Source organism: Pristiophorus japonicus, chromosome 12, assembly GCF_044704955.1.
Source record: "Pristiophorus japonicus isolate sPriJap1 chromosome 12, sPriJap1.hap1, whole genome shotgun sequence".
NCBI lineage: Eukaryota > Metazoa > Chordata > Chondrichthyes > Pristiophoridae > Pristiophorus > Pristiophorus japonicus.
In genome coordinates, this window is record NC_091988.1 from 112,516,730 (window position 1) to 112,533,002 (window position 16,273).

At 50.2% G+C, this 16,273-nt stretch overlaps 1 protein-coding gene across 3 annotated transcripts in view; it reads right to left on the reverse strand.

Moving 5' to 3' along the window:
* The window catches only part of mst1 (macrophage stimulating 1), a 127,267-nt gene that overhangs the window by 6,798 nt on the left and 104,196 nt on the right, over window positions 1–16,273 (reverse strand). For 2 of the 3 annotated variants that reach the window (XM_070895862.1, XM_070895861.1), the window contains 6 exons: window positions 15,855–15,890; window positions 14,129–14,243; window positions 13,340–13,417; window positions 11,500–11,646; window positions 5,462–5,568; window positions 4,026–4,165 (listed from right to left, as the gene is read on the reverse strand). In XM_070895862.1, coding sequence (XP_070751963.1) covers window positions 4,026–4,165; window positions 5,462–5,568; window positions 11,500–11,646; window positions 13,340–13,417; window positions 14,129–14,243; window positions 15,855–15,890 — 623 coding nt within the window. Of the gene's footprint in view, window positions 1–4,025; window positions 4,166–5,461; window positions 5,569–5,597; window positions 5,755–11,499; window positions 11,647–13,339; window positions 13,418–14,128; window positions 14,244–15,854; window positions 15,891–16,273 lie in introns of those variants that run through there. The other variant, XM_070895863.1, reaches the window with a different exon arrangement.

Consider the following 16,273-nt stretch of genomic DNA (forward strand, 5'->3'; position numbering starts at 1 on the left):
CACAGAGGGAGCAGGAGAGGTAGCCACGGAGGGAGCAGGAGAGGTGGCCACGGAGGGAGCAGGAGAGGCGGCCACGGAGGGAGCAGGAGAGGCGACCACGGAGGGAGCAGGAGAGGAGGCCACGGAGACAGCAGGAGAGGCGACCACGGAGACAGCAGGAGAGGTAGCCACGGAGACAGCAGGAGAGGCGGCCATGGAGACAGCAGGAGAGGCGGCCACGGAGACAGCGGGAGAGGAGGCCACGGAGGGAGCAGGAGAGGTGGCCACGGAGACAGCAGGAGAGGTAGCCACGGAGACAGCAGGAGAGGCGGCCACGGAGACAGCAGGAGAGGTGGCCACGGAGGGAGCAGGAGAGGTGGCCACGGAGGGAGCAGGAGAGGTGGCCATGGAGGGAGCAGGAGAGGCGGCCACGGAGGGAGCAGGAGAGGCGGCCACGGAGACAGCAGGAGAGGTGGCCATGGAGGGAGCAGGAGAGGCGGCCACGGAGGGAGCAGGAGAGGAGGCCACGGAGACAGCAGGAGAGGCGGCCACGGAGACAGCAGGAGAGGCGACCACGGAGACAGCAGGAGAGGTGGCCACGGAGACAGCGGGAGAGGAGGCCACGGAGACAGCGGGAGAGGAGGCCACGGAGACAGCGGGAGAGGCGACCATGGAGACAGCGGGAGAGGTGGCCACGGAGGGAGCAGGAGAGGTGGCCACGGAGGGAGCAGGAGAGGAGGCCACGGAGACAGCAGGAGAGGCGACCACGGAGACAGCGGGAGAGGTGGCCACGGAGGGAGCAGGAGAGGTGGCCACGGAGACAGCAGGAGAGGTGGCCACGGAGACAGCGGGAAAGGCGGCCACGGAGGGAGCAGGAGAGGTGGCCACGGAGACAGCAGGAGAGGTGGCCACGGAGGGAGCAGGAGAGGTGGCCACGGAGACAGCAGGAGAGGTAGCCACGGAGGGAGCAGGAGAGGTGGCCACGGAGACAGCAGGAGAGGTGGCCACGGAGGGAGCAGGAGAGGTGGCCACGGAGGGAGCAGGAGAGGTGGCCACGGAGACAGCGGGAGAGGTGGCCACGGAGACAGCGGGAAAGGCGGCCACGGAGGCAGCGGGAGAGGTGGCCACGGAGACAGCAGGAGAGATGGCCACGGAGACAGCAGGAGAGGTGGCCACGGAGACAGCGGGAAAGGCGGCCACGGAGGCAGCAGGAGAGGTGGCCACGGAGGGAGCAGGAGAGGTGGCCATGGAGACAGCAGGAGAGGTGGCCACGGAGGCAGCAGGAGAGGTGGCCACGGAGGGAGCAGGAGAGGCGACCACGGAGACAGTGGGAGAGGTGGCCACGGAGGCAACGGGAGAGGCGGCCACGGCGGGAGCTGTAACGAAATGCCGCGCCGAGTTTGAGAGCGCCAGCATCGAGTAAGTCCAGCATCAGCGCCAGAGGAAGAGGATCGTGGATAAATGCCTGAAACCTTTCCCCAAAATTCCCCACCTTCTGTGTTTCCCTTTCCCTCCTTCCGTGTTTCTTCTCCTTCTTTCTCGGCCAGCTGAACACCTAAGATGGCGGCGCCCAATGCAAGCCTCGTGGGAGTCACAAGATGGTGTCTTAAAAGGGAAATGCTCCCGGGCATCTTAAAAGGCCCTCACACCACTGCGGTCCCCACATAAAGACTTTTGGACTTTTGTAAGGCTAGAGCGAGCCTAAGTGTGCCATGTGAATGTAGGATGATGGATTTATGACAAGAAGCAATATTTTAATGCTGGGTGGTCACTGTGTTTAAAATAATGGACATGAATTGCAAATTACGACAAGAGTTAATATTTCAATGCTAAATGGTCACTGTGTTTAAATTCAGGGACGTGGATCTGTGACCAACATTACCAATGGGCTAATGCGTTTATCGATTCAGGGGATTCCAGCAACGGCTTTTTCAACTGCGGGGGGCAGTGATGTTGTGTATTGCTCTGGTACATTAAATGTATGATAAGTACAATGGTGCACCACAGAGGGCATTGTGGTGAGAGACCTGAAAGTACCTGCACGAGGCAATATAAAAGACTGCCCACCACATCTGTGGAGAAATCTGGAGCTGTTCAATAAAGGACTAAGGTCACAGCAGTTAGATCAACACCAGACGTGTGGAGTCAGTGATTTGTGTGCTACATACATCACAGATTGAGTGTGCCATTTTAAATTCAAGCATATCCTCTGCCACGGTAGAAAGTCTACGGGCAATGTTCGCCGCCCATGGTCTACCGGATGTTTTGGTCAGCGACAATGGCCCGTGCTTCACAAGCACTGAATTCCAGGACTTCATGGCAGGCAATGGAATCAACTATGTCAGAACGGCACCGTTCAAGCCAGCCTCAAACGGCCAGTGCAGATAATCAAACAGGGGATGCTCAGAATCCAAGGGGGTTCCCTACAAAGCCGCTTATCACGCCTCCTGATGGCCAATAGATCCCGACCACACTCGCTCACAGGGGTTCCACCCGCAGAGCTGCTAATGAAAAGGATGCTCAAAACGAGGTTATCCCTTATACACCTTACTATGAAAGAAATTGTTGAGAGCAGGCGTCAGTCACAATGTGACTACCATGACAGGAATGCGAGGGCGCGATATATTGATGTCAATGACTCTGTTTTTGTCCTTAATTACGCTGCAGGGCCCAAATGGCTTGCAGGCATTGTGATTGCCAAAGAGGGGATTAGGGTTTTGGTAGTTAAACTTACCAATGGACAAATCTGCCGCAAACACGTGGATCAAACTAAAAGGAGGTTCAGCAACCCCATAGAAGAAGCAGAGGAAGAACACTACATAGAGTTTAGTCCACCACAGGTGACCGAACAGCGGAACCAAGTGGAGGAGAGCCCAGTCACTGTGGGCAGTCTGGACAGGCCTGAGGCACCGCAAACAGCAGACACTCAGACCAGCGCCCAACAACCGGAGCCCCAACTCAGGCGCTCTACAAGGGAGCGTAAACCACCAGAGAGACTTAACCTGTGATCCCAATAAGACTTTGGGGGGGGGGGGGGGGGGTGATGTCATGTATTCAACTATCATTGTAATCCATGTATAAGCTGACCTAAGTTGTACACCTTGAGAACGTTGACCACAAGGGGTGAACTTGTGGGAGGCACTCCTAGCCTGGACTTTCAGGTATAAAAGAGGTAGCTCCACCCACCTTCATCACTTGAGGTTTTGGTAATAAAGGCAACTGGTCACAGAGTGACCTTCTCTCAAGTAAGGGCCTTGTGTGCATTTATACTGTATAGTAAGGACATATCAGTTACCCTGTCCCTCCCACTCTGTGTCTCTCACCCTCCACACTGTTACCCTGTCCCATCCACTCTGCAGGCTGCATCTCACTCTCCGCACTGTTACCCTGTCCCTCCCACTCTGTGTCTCTCACCCTCCGCACTGTTACCCTGTCCCTCCCACTCTGTGTCTCTCACCCTCCGCACTGTTACCCTGTCCCTCCCACTCTGTGTCTCTCACCCTCCGCACTGTTACCCTGTCCCTCCCACTCTGTGTCTCTCACCCTCCACACTGTTACTCTGTCCCTCCCACTCTACAGACCTGTTCCCCTCACTGGCTCCGCACTGTTACCCTGTCCCACCCACTCTGCAGGCTGTGCCTCTCAATGGCTCCACAGGCGGTGGAGATTCCATCGAGAGGCAGCATCAAACATTGGCAGATGTGCGTATTATATAGGCCTCTATTACATGCCCCACCAAGCACTCCTGGTTCAGGTGTAGCGTAGGTTGAAGCTCCCTCCACACGGTCATTTCAAACATGCGGAAGCCACATATAAAACGGCTTAGATGGGTAGTAGGATTCATCATTTTAACTCTGCTGACAAAATGTCCCAAACCCAAATAAGGAGTATGTGCTGCTGGCTCAGTGTGGGATCTCTGGCAAATGCGTACACACTATCATAAACTCCGATACCCGCGCTCTGGGCCCCAGACAGTGTGCCGGCCAGGGTCCTCCTTCACCTGCTGTTACTGATCGCCACAATTTGTTTCAGCCCTCGTCTCTTACCTCACACACTCCAGCTCCCCGTATAACAGTCCCAGCACAGATCTCCGTCTCAATCACACGGCCTCTGTAATACTGATTGCACTCCTTGTTACTCATCACTGGCATGGTCAAGATATTCAGGACATCATCATTGCCTGTGCCTACACAGCGAGAGGAAGCAATTAGGGAGACAAAGAGCTGGAACAAGAGATGGCACAGGGGCTTGGTCCGACTGGCTCTGAGCGGATAGCCCAATGGCAATACCCAGGAAACTTCCATTAAAGATTTGGATCGTCACTCTTGTTATTTCTGGCCTGAACGGCAATACAAAGTCTTGTCCCATAACGCCCTGGACACACCAATCATCATCATCATAGGCAGTTCCTCGAGTCGAGGATGACTTGCTTCCATGTCAAAAAATTCACAGGTGTTTCAATGAAGGACCTAATATTCCAGGTCCCGAACTACATGTCGAAGGGTGGAAGATGCCTGTGTGTGGATTTTTTTAACGTGTGGTGACCGTTGCACACTAGCTACCACACGGGTTCGACAGAGCTAGGTCTTGGTCCAGTGGCAAGGCTTGACCAAGACGACTGGAGACCAGCTCTGCTGCATGGACCTAGTGCGCGCGCATATCGCAGTGTGGGCTGGCCCGTGCTGTCCCTGGGCCCCCGCCTCTTCTGGGCCCCGATCACATCCCTCTACAGTCTCTCGCCACTCCTTCGCCCCGACCTCGCCGCTCCTGCTGTATCTGCCCATGCTCCAATCACACCAAACAGCCCTGCTCGTCACCTTCTCTCACTAGCTGTACCAGGTGGTATTCTGTCATTTCCTGCTTTGGCAAAATATATACTGCAAGAACTGCCCATCCCATTATTATGGATCCATGCCTTGCAAGTACTGCAATATAGTGAACATCCAGTTTGTTTGAGGAACCGAAAGGGCATTGCCCATGCGCTGCAATATGTTAACAGTTACCGATCTAACTTATCCCACCTTTTGTTTCTGGGGTCCTGGCCAATCCCCAATCAATAAAACAGATTATCTGGTCAATATCACATTGCTGTTTGTGGGAGCCTGCTGTGCGCAAATTGGCTGCTGCGTTTCCCACATTACAACAGTGACTACACTCCATAAAGTAATTAATTAGCTGCAAAGCACTTTGAGACGTCCGGTGGTCGTGAAAGGCACTATATAAATGCAAGTCTTTCTTTCTTTTGCTGTTTGTTAATCAAGGGGTGAAATCATTGGTTAGGATTTCAGTTCGTGACCACCATCACCACCAATGTCACGCTCGACCCGAGCTCAGGAACTACACCAGAGCAGGTCCTTTTCCTTCCACTGCGTTAGTAGTTTGAATCGCAAATTGGTTCAGACCGCTATTAAGGGTCCATGTGAAGGGTGACCAATGCGAGTGCAGTTTGAACTTTTACTCGAGTGCTGAAAGCTGCCCTTACCTTGGGTCTCTCCCCATCCTGCTATCTCACATCTAGTCCCTTCAGGAACGATGTACCGCTGAGGGGGTAGACATATCACAGCAACCCGACTGTTCAAAGTCACAAGGCTGTATGGGTGAAAATACAGAAGAATCAGAGATTGGTGCATGCATCCAGTGCTGAATGGGGAGACTTGAGCGTGTAATCCAGGCTGACACTCAAATGTAGTACTGAGGGAGCGCTGCACTGTCGCAGATACCGTCTTTCGCAAGAGATGGTAAACCTCTCAGGTGGACGTAAAAGATCACATGGCACTATTTGAAGAAGAACAGAGAAGTTATCCCCGGTGTCCTTGTCAATATTTATCCTTCAAACAACATCACTGAAACAGATTATCGCATCATAATCACATTGCTGTTTGTGGGAGCTTGCTGTGCGCAAATTGGCTTCCACGTTTACTACATAACAACAGTGACCATGCTACAAAAATAATTTAATGGCTGTAAAGCGCTTTGGGCAGTCCTGAGGTTGTGAAAGGTGCCACATAAAAGGTTACCGCACAAGATAAATGTTCACGGGGTTGGGGGTAATATATTAGCATGGATAGAGGATTGGCTAACTAACAGAAAACAGAGAGTCAGGATAAATGGTTCATTCTCGGGTTGGCAATCAGTAACTAGTGGGATGCCGCAGGGATTAGTGCTGGGGCTCCAACTATTTACAATCTATATTAACGACATGAAAGAAGGGACTGAGTGTAATGTAGCCAAGTTTGCTGACGATACAAAGATGGGAGGAAAAGCCATGTTTGAGGAGGACACAAAAAATCTGCAAAAGGACATAGACAGGCTACGTGAGTGGGCAAAAATTTGGCAGAAGGAGTATAATGTTGGAAACTGTGAGGTCATGCACTTTGGCAGAAAAAAATCAAAAGTTATTATTTAAATGGACAAAGATTGCAAAGTGCCGCAGTACAGCAGGACCTGGGGATATTTGTGCATGAAACACAAAAGGATAGTATGCAGGTACAGCAAATGATCAGGAAGGCCAATGGTATCTTGGCCTTTATTGCAAAGGGGATGGAGTATAAAAGCAGGGAAGTCTTGCAACAGCTATACAGGGTCTTGATGAGGCCACGCCTGGAATACTGCGTGCAGTTTTGGTTTCCATATTTACGAAAGGATATACGTGCTTTGGAGGCAGTTCAGAGAAGGTTCACTAGGTTGATTCCGGGGATGAGGGGGTTGACTTCTGAGGAAACGTTGAGTAGGTTGGGCCTCTACTCATTGGAATTCAGAAGAATGCGAGGTGATCTTATCGAATAAGATTATGAGGTACTTCACAAGATGAATGCAGAGAGGATGTTTCCACTGATGGGGGAGGCTAGAACTAGAGGGAACGATCTTAGAATAAGAGGCCCATTTAAAACTGAGGTGAGGAGGAATTTCTTCTCTCAGAGGGTTGTAAGTCTGTGGAATTCGCTGCCTCAGAGAGCTGTGAAAGCTGGGACATTGAATAAATTTAAGACAGAGATAGACAGTTTCTTAACTGATAAGGGTGTTGTAGAGAGTAGAAATATATATAGACTTAGGCATTAGGCACCTGCTGGATATTTAAAACTCACATAAGCTTAAATGGACACACACATAAAATGGCTGCCCAAGCATTATGGGAAATCAGGTAGTCAAACTGTGAACTGTTGAACGTTCACTGACCGAGCAATAACCCTGTGAGGCCCACTGTAGGAATGCCTGGGAAGACAGAGATAAGAAGGAAACCATCTCCTGTGAACAAGGCCATAAACCAATTAATTCCCCAGGAAGAAAGATAAGAGGGAAACCATTTGCTGTAAACAAGGCTATATACCAATTATTTCTCCCAGATGAAAGAACTAGGGAGAGAACCTATAAAGCCATCGATCAGCCCAAGCTGACAATAACCGAACATATGGTTCCCTGGATACTAGGAGAATTCTATTGGGTTAAAAGAACCTATATGTAATCTATAATCGTTGTGATTGGCTTGTGTCCAGCCGTGATGGGCTGTGTAACTGTAGTAAACTGTTTTGTAACTGTTGTGAAACATATAAAGGTACATGTAACTCTTTGTTCTGTGAAGAGAAACCTGGATACGGTCCTGTGTGTTTCCTCCCCGCTGAGCGTTATAAAAGCTGCATCAGCATTGGAACCGACTCTGAGTGTTGAGTGATTCTTCTGAGAAAACACTAACGCTAACAAGGGGATAAGGGGATATGGGAAACGGGTGGGGAAGTGGAGCTGAGTCCATGATCAGATCAGCCATGATCTTATTGAATGGCGGAGCAGGCTCGAGGGGCTATATGGCTGACTCCTGTTCCGATTTTTTATGTTCTTATTATATAAAATCAAATCTTCCTTTTGTTTCTTTCCTCCAGATTCTGGCATCCACTTCATTGTGCTTCCAGATGCCAGATTCCATGAACCCAGTCTCAGTACCCACAACGTGTTGGTCCCCAGGGCTCCCAGAGACATACCTCCTTCAAATCTACCAGACACAGGAATCCCTTGCCTTTGTTCCGAGACGGCAGCTCTTCTGGAACATGGAGAACACGGAACCTTTACCCTCGTTTGTTTACTACTTCCTCCACCTCCTCTATCCCAGTGCACCATCTCATCAATCCTCTCCCAGTGTTGCCAAACTGCTACTCTCTTCCCCGGTACAGAGACACCCTGCTACCCTCTGTCCCCGGTACAGTCAGACCCTGCTAACCTCTGTCCCGGTACAGACAGAATCTGCTACCCTCTGCCCCTGGGTACAGACAGACCCTGCTACCCTCTGTCCCTGGTACAGACAGACCCTGCTACCCTCTGTCCCTGGTACAGACAGACCCTGCTACCCTCTGTCCCTGGGTACAGACAGACCCTGCTACCCTCTGTCCCTGGTACAGATAGACCCTGCTACCCTCTGTCCCAGGTTACAGACAGACCCTGCTACCCTCTGTCCCTGGTACAGACAGACCCTGCTACCCTCTGTCCCTGGGTACAGACAGACCCTGCTACCCTCTGTCCCTGGTACAGACAGACCCTGCTACCCTCTGTCCCTGGGTACAGACAGACCCTGCTACCCTCTGTCCCTGGTACAGACAGACCCTGCTACCCTCTGTCCCTGGTACAGACAGACCCTGCTACCCTCTGTCCCTGGTACAGACAGACCCTGCTACCCTCTGTCCCAGGTTACAGACAGACCCTGCTACCCTCTGTCCCTGGTACAGACAGACCCTGCTACCCTCTGTCCCTGGTACAGACAGACCCTGCTACCCTCTGTCCCTGGTACAGACAGACCCTGCTACCCTCTGTCCCTGGGTACAGACAGACCCTGCTACCCTCTGTCCCTGGTACAGATAGACCCTGCTACCCTCTGTCCCAGGTTACAGACAGACCCTGCTACCCTCTGTCCCTGGTACAGACAGACCCTGCTAACCTCTGTCCCGGTACAGACAGAATCTGCTACCCTCTGCCCCTGGGTACAGACAGACCCTGCTACCCTCTGTCCCTGGTACAGACAGACCCTGCTACCCTCTGTCCCTGGTACAGACAGACCCTGCTACCCTCTGTCCCTGGGTACAGACAGACCCTGCTACCCTCTGTCCCTGGTACAGATAGACCCTGCTACCCTCTGTCCCAGGTTACAGACAGACCCTGCTACCCTCTGTCCCTGGTACAGACAGACCCTGCTACCCTCTGTCCCAGGTTACAGACAGACCCTGCTACCCTCTGTCCCAGGTTACAGACAGACCCTGCTACCTTCTGTCCCTGGTACAGACAGACCCTGCTACCCTCTGTCCCTGGTACAGACAGACCCTGCTACCCTCTGTCCCTGGTACAGACAGACCCTGCTACCCTCTGTCCCTGGTACAGACAGACCCTGCTACCCTCTGTCCCAGGTTACAGACAGACCCTGCTACCCTCTGTCCCTGGTACAGACAGACCCTGCTACCCTCTGTCCCTGGTACAGACAGACCCTGCTACCCTCTGTCCCCGGTACAGACAGACCCTGCTACCCTCTGCGCCTGATACAGACAGACCCTGCTACCCTCTGTCCCTGGTACAGACAGACCCTGCTACCCTCTGTCCCTGGGTACAGAGAGACCCTGCTACCCTCTGTCCCTGGGTACAGACAGACCCTGCTACCCTCTGTCCCTGGGTACAGACAGACCCTGCTACCCTCTGTCCCTGGGTACAGACAGACCCTGCTACCCTCTGTCCCTGGGTACAGACAGACCCTGCTACCCTCTGTCCCTGGTACAGACAGACCCTGCTACCCTCTGTCCCTGGGTACAGACAGACCCTGCTACCCTCTGTCCCTGGGTACAGACAGACCCTGCTACCCTCTGTCCCTGGTACAGACAGACTCTGCTACCCTCTGTCCCTGGGTACAGACAGACCCTGCTACCCTCTGTCCCTGGGTACAGACAGACCCTGCTACCCTCTGTCCCTGGGTACAGACAGACCCTGCTATCTCTGGAACCTTCTTTCCACAGAGAATGGATTTATTTTTCACAATGGAAAAATTGAAGAGGGTTTCATTTTGTGTTAATTGATCTAAACCTAGCCTGACTGCTTGAATTATTGGGTTCCTGCTACTGCACTCAGCATCGTGTCAATCACAGTAGGCCCCTCCCTCTTAATTTTGGTTCTAAACTATCTCCAGGAGAAAGACCGAAAAGCATCTTTGGGGCATTAAGGTAATTTGTCTTTGTCTTTGGGGAGCGATGGGGGGGGGGGGGGGGCGGGGGGGCTGCCTTTGACTGCCTAAAAGATGCCATTGACGGCTTTGAAGAATGGTAACAGGTGGGGTGAGGGGTTTCCTGATGGCAAAGTGGTGGTGGGTTTGCGTGATGGGTGGGAATGGGGGGAGGGGGTTACCTGATGGGTGGGGGCTTTGCCTGATGGGTGGGAATGGGGTGAGGGAGTTACCTGAAGGGTGGGGGCTTTGCCTGATGGGTGGAAGTGGGGGGAGGGGGTTACCTGATGAGTGGGGGCTTTACCTGATGGCACAAATGGAGCCTGGAGCAGTTCAGGCACACTCCTATCAGCTGTTCTCCACCTGAAAGTTGCTGGACCCTACCACCCAACCCCACTGCCAGACCCTGGTGAGCCCTGCTGCAGTCTCACCCTGTGCACACCTCCTTCCCCAGTCCTCTTAGACCTCTAGACTCCCGTCCACAGGACTTTACCACCTTCTCAGCGCTCACAAACAGGCAGATCACCCTTCCAAGGCTCTGGAATTCTCTCTTCCCCATGCTACCAGATATCACGATCTTTCTCTCACTGATACCAGATTCCGGGACCAGTCCCAAAGCTCCCAAGAACTACTCTCTGCAGCCTCCATGACCACAGAGACTGTTCCCACTCCCAGTCAATCAATGTCCCTCACAGTGCTACTTGGCAGAAGACCCCTGGTCTTATAAAGCTCCGACTCACCATGAGCACCGTCACTGGACATCAGCTGTTAATTCTAGAAGTATTGTCTATGGTGCACACTTCCTGCAAACGTATCACTTATTTCCTGTCGCAATTTCCCACCGCTTCTTTTCTGCTTTATCCATCACATTTTTTCAGTTACACCTTTTTTTTTTAATGCTGATTGGTTCAAAGTAAAATGAGAATGTCGAATCAAATATCATAATAGGGATCCAGTGGTGTAGTGGTTATGTTATTGGACTAGTAATCCAGAGGCCTGAACTAATCTGGAGAACATGAGTTCAAATCGCTTGGAGTTTAAGAATTGGAATTCAGTTTAAAAAATGGGAATAAAAAGCTGGGATCAATAAAAATAACCATGAAGCTGTTGGATTGTTGTAAAAACCCAATTGGTTCACGAATGTCCTTTAGGGAAGGAAACCTGGCGTCCTTACTCAGTCTGGTCTATACATGACTACCGCTTTCTCAGGGCAGTAAATGCTGGCCTTGCCAGCGGCACCCACATCCCAAGAATGAATACATTTTTTGAAAAGCAAATGTCAAGAAGGTGGCTAGAGAACTGCCAATGAGAAATGACCGCATTTTTGGCTAAGGTACCTCTCTAACTCCAACATGATTAAGTTAGAGCCGTTCGGTCCACACACCGCCTTTCGGATGGGGATTGCTTGCTTGTCTGGGTCATCTGACCTGGGATTTTTGAGCACGGTTCCCATCCAGGCCTCATATCCCCTGAACTCAGCGTAACTAGAAGTCAAAGACACAAAATGAGACTATATTGATTTCACATTTCATGACTGATAGCAGGACTGGTTACCTAGGGGGTGGTCTAGTACAGGGTTCATCAGATTCCCATTCTCGTTCTTACCTTCTGCACATCTGAAATGGTCTGAAATGTAATCAATTTAACTGCAGGTGCCCATTTTCTCTCCAATCCAGCTGTGTTATTTGATACGTTGTGTCATTATTCATTTAGTTTCTCCTTGTTGATCAAGAACAGAATCTCCAAAAACGGAAAAATGACTCGCAGTCTCTCGGAAGAATCAGGGGGCTGATACCTTTCAGATGTTTGAGCTCCATGTGAGTGAGGGGACTGCAGCGCAATAAAGCTTTGGGGGCTTTGATTCAGCATCAGGTGCCATCAATTCTTCGACATGGGTTGGACTCAGAGTAAAGATCCCGCTACATTGTCCCATCGGACACTCCAGGCCTGATCCAACAGTGTGCACCCCTCCCACCTCACTGCAGTGTATCCGTGAGACCTGTCTGAGTGGGACTGATGCATTTTGCTCCAAAGTAGAAACTGGGGTTGAAATTCCCCAAACCCACTGCACCTAGAAGCTGATCAGTGAGGGGAGACTTCACATCGTCAGTCTGCACTAGATTCAAAAATAAACCCCAGGGTACAGGATAGATTTGTGACCCAGCCATATAATCAATAATTGATATTAGGCATTGTAAAAGAGCATAAACGAAGCAGAGGTCCTGTTTAAGGTGTCGAGTAAAGTGTGCAATAAACTCAGTAAATGAAAACGATTAGGAATGAGGGGTTTTAATAGAGTGAACAAGGAGAAACTGTTTCCTCTGGCAGGTGGGTCAGTAACCACAGGACGCAGAGTTCAGATAATTGGCAAAAAATCCAGGGGTAAATTAGAAGGTTTTTTTACGCAAGTTGTTATGATCTAGATTGCACTATGTGGTGGAATAATAACTTTCAAAAGGGAATTGAAAAGGAGACATTTTCTGGGCTAAGGGGATAGAGCAGGGTAGTGGGACTAATTGGGTAGCTCTTTCAAAGAGGGGGCTGAGGGGAACGTGGCTGGAGCCTATGCACACCCCGACCCGCTCCTCACCATGCCCGACTGCCCCAAACAATTGAAGTGCCTGCCCGCAAAATAAGGCGAGGTCAGCGAAGGAGGGCACCAGGATAGTATTCCCAGCCAATTTGTGCCCCTCCTTCTCTCAGCTCCCAGGCACCTCACCAGTTCCTGGTTGTAGGGCTGGTCTTGACTTCCCCACCACCATCCCCCGCCCCAACCTCTGCAAGTATCCACTGGAGAGTATCATGTAGAAGGTGATCCTTCCACTGGATTTGACCTCTCTCTGGGCAGAGAGTGTCTTGCCTAGGCCCAGTTGGCATGGCTAGACTGCTCACTGCTCTTTGCTTCCCAGTCTCCTTCCCTCCTCCAATACTGGTACTTTGGTCATCTGTAGTAGCCCCAATTCTGACTGAGATCAGGGATCAAACCAGGGCTCTTCTGGTTTGTTTGGCTTAGTACCATTGTGCATTTACTCACTGAGCCTTCAACGTCCGTGTTTACAGCTCTATAGCACTGTGTGTGGCCTTTTGCACGCCCCAAACCAAACAGCACAGGGCAATCTCAGAATACATTCAATGATCCGGCACACTGGCTCAATGTACTTAACAGTTGAATCGTACCAGGAGGAAAAACACTGCTTTGAGCTGATGACCCAATTCCTGCTCACAAGGCTACCGCCACAAAAATGTTTCCCTTTCCTGAAAAGAAAGTAAAAAGAATCAATAAAACGCAAATGTTTTCAAGAAAATCAACAGAATCAGCGAGAGAGGACGGGGAAGGAATATTCCATCATGTTTCCATTGATGGGGGAGACTAGAACTAGGGGGCATAGTCTCAGAATAAGGGGCCGCCCATTTAAAGATGAGGAGGAATTTCTTCTCTCAGAGGGTTGTAAATCTGTGGTATTCGCTGCCTTAGAGAGCTGTGGAGACTGGGTCATTGAATAAATTTAAGGTGGAGATAGACAAGATTTTTGAGCGATAAGGGAATGGGGAGTGGGTGAGGAAGTGGAGCTGAGTCCATGATCAGATCAGCCATGATCTTATTAAATGGCTGAGCAGGCTCGAAGGGCCAAATGGCCGACTCCTGCTCCTATTTCTTATGTTCTTATGATCCCCACTCAGGTTACCAGCTCTGGTTGGATATGTTTCCGGTGGTTTTATCACATGACAAAATAATTTTATAACTAATAAATGAAAGTGTTCAAAAAAATTAAAAATCCCACCATTTTTTAATGCTTCTTCTGATTTTTCTTCTGGGTTGTTAGTGTCCGGGAGATTAATCCCGGGATTATTCATGCAGGGCGGAGGAGGCATTGTGTGAGGGAGCATACTGGGCCTTGTGAGGGCAATCCATAACCCTGGATCTCCAGGAGGCCTGCCGATCTGGGCTGCTCCTGTATATTTTACCTGTTGCGAAGGCTCACAGTCCAGGGGGAGTTGCCGGGAGATCCTCCTATAATCCGGCTCCTTTTTTGAATCATTCGGTCTTCCCGCTTACCACAGGAGTCAAATTCAACCTCGTCTGAAAAGGGGTCAAAAGTCAGCATTAAACATGCAACGCAGACACTCATTCAAAAGGTGCAGGGAGTGAACCTTGGCAAGGGGTGCTTGCCCTGCTCCACCGCAACTCTGGCACAAGAGCCCCAGAGACAATGGAAATACGGAGAACTCCAGCAGAAATTCACCCCCACAATCTCCGCGTAGCAGAACTACACCCTGATATTAAAGGTACAGGCACTGTGGAATGGGACTACACTCTGATATTAAAGGTACAGGCACTGTGGAATGGGATTACACTCTGATATTAAATTCACCGTGGAATAGAACTACATGTTGGCTTCTGGTTAAGCAATGGCTCGATTTCAAAATTCTGATCCTTGTTTTCAAATCCTTCCATGGTCTCACCCCTCCCTATCTCTAAAATCTCCTCTAGCCCCACAAACCCTTGAGATGTCTGCACTCCTCAAATTCTGCCTTCTTGAGCATCCCTGATTATAATCGATCAACCATTGGTGGCCGTGCCTTCTCTTGTCTAGGTCCCAAGCTCTGGAATTCCCTGCCTGAACATCTCTGCCTCTCTACTCTTTCCTCCTTCAAGACGCTCCTTAAAATCTACCTCTTTGACCAAGCTTTTGGTCACCTGTGTTAATTTCTACTTATGCAGCTTGGTGTCAAAATCTTTATCGCATAACACTCCTGTGAAGCGCCTTGGGACATTTTACTATGTTAAAGGTGCTATACTACAGTTGCACAGGGCCTTGGTGAGGCCACACCTGGAGTATTGTGCACAATTTTGGTCTCCTAACTTGAGGAAGGACGTTCTTGCTATTGAGGGAGTGCAGCGAAGGTTCACCAGACTGATTCCTGGGGTGGCGGGACTGACATATCAAGAAAGACTGGATCAACTGGGCTTGTATTCACTGGAGTTCAGACAAATGAGAGGGGATCTCATAGAAACGTTTAAAATTCTGACAGGTTTAGACAGGGTAGATGCAGGAAGAATGTTGGGGAAGTCCAGAACCAGGGGTCACAGCCTAAGGATAAGGGGTAAGCTGTTTAGGACCGAGATGAGGAGAAACTTCTTCACCCAGAGAGTGGTGAACCTGTGGAATTCTCTACCACAGAAAGTTGTTGAGGCCAATTCACTAAATATATTCAAGAAGGAGTTAGATGAAGTCCTTACTACTAGGGGGATCAAGGGGTATGGTGAGAAAGCAGGAATGGGGTACTGAAGTTGCATGTTCAGCCATGAACTCATTGAATGGCGGTTCAGGCTCGAAGGAGCGAATGGCCTATTCCTGCACCTATTTTCTATGTTTCTATGTTTCTATAATACAAGTTGTTGTTGTTGTTGATATTACAGGCACCAAGGAGCAGAACTCTGCTCTAAAGAGAACAATCCCAGCTTCTGATCTCTACACTGCTTCAAAAAACTTTATTAAATTTGACCAGATGGATGATTGACGGGAGATCAAAGCTACCCAATTTAACCATGGAGACATATTCTAATTTTTCTCTGCTTCTCTCTGTATGTTCAGCTGTTGCTCTCCTGAACTCTGGCCCTTTCTCCTTCTATAAGTATTCCATTTGTAAAAAGCCATGGAAATACAAAGCATGCATTCCAAATATTTACCTGGATCCTCTATGCTTTTTGGCTTGGCATGTCCTTCTGTAATTGAAACAGAAGATTAGTGAGCACATAACAGAGTGCAACTGGAAATCAGCAGTCGTTTTGTGTCTTTAAATTTATCTGCAAATGCATACGCTGAGGATTCCTGTCCTTGTGTGTCTCTGATGTGGGACTATCGGGAAGGTGGTCCTCTCCCCTCCCCATAGCCTACAAAATAACTGGAACAGATGCAGAGCAGAGGGGAACGGGGCAGAAAATCGTAATATCAGGTCTCCACACACACCCACTTTCCCAGCTCATGTCTGTAATGTGGACACTATCTCTGTGTCTGCAACGTAGAACACTAAGAGCTGGACTTTCAGCTCCCTTGCGCCTCTGGTAGCGCCTCGGAGGCATTAACCGTTAAGGCGTAACGGTGGGCG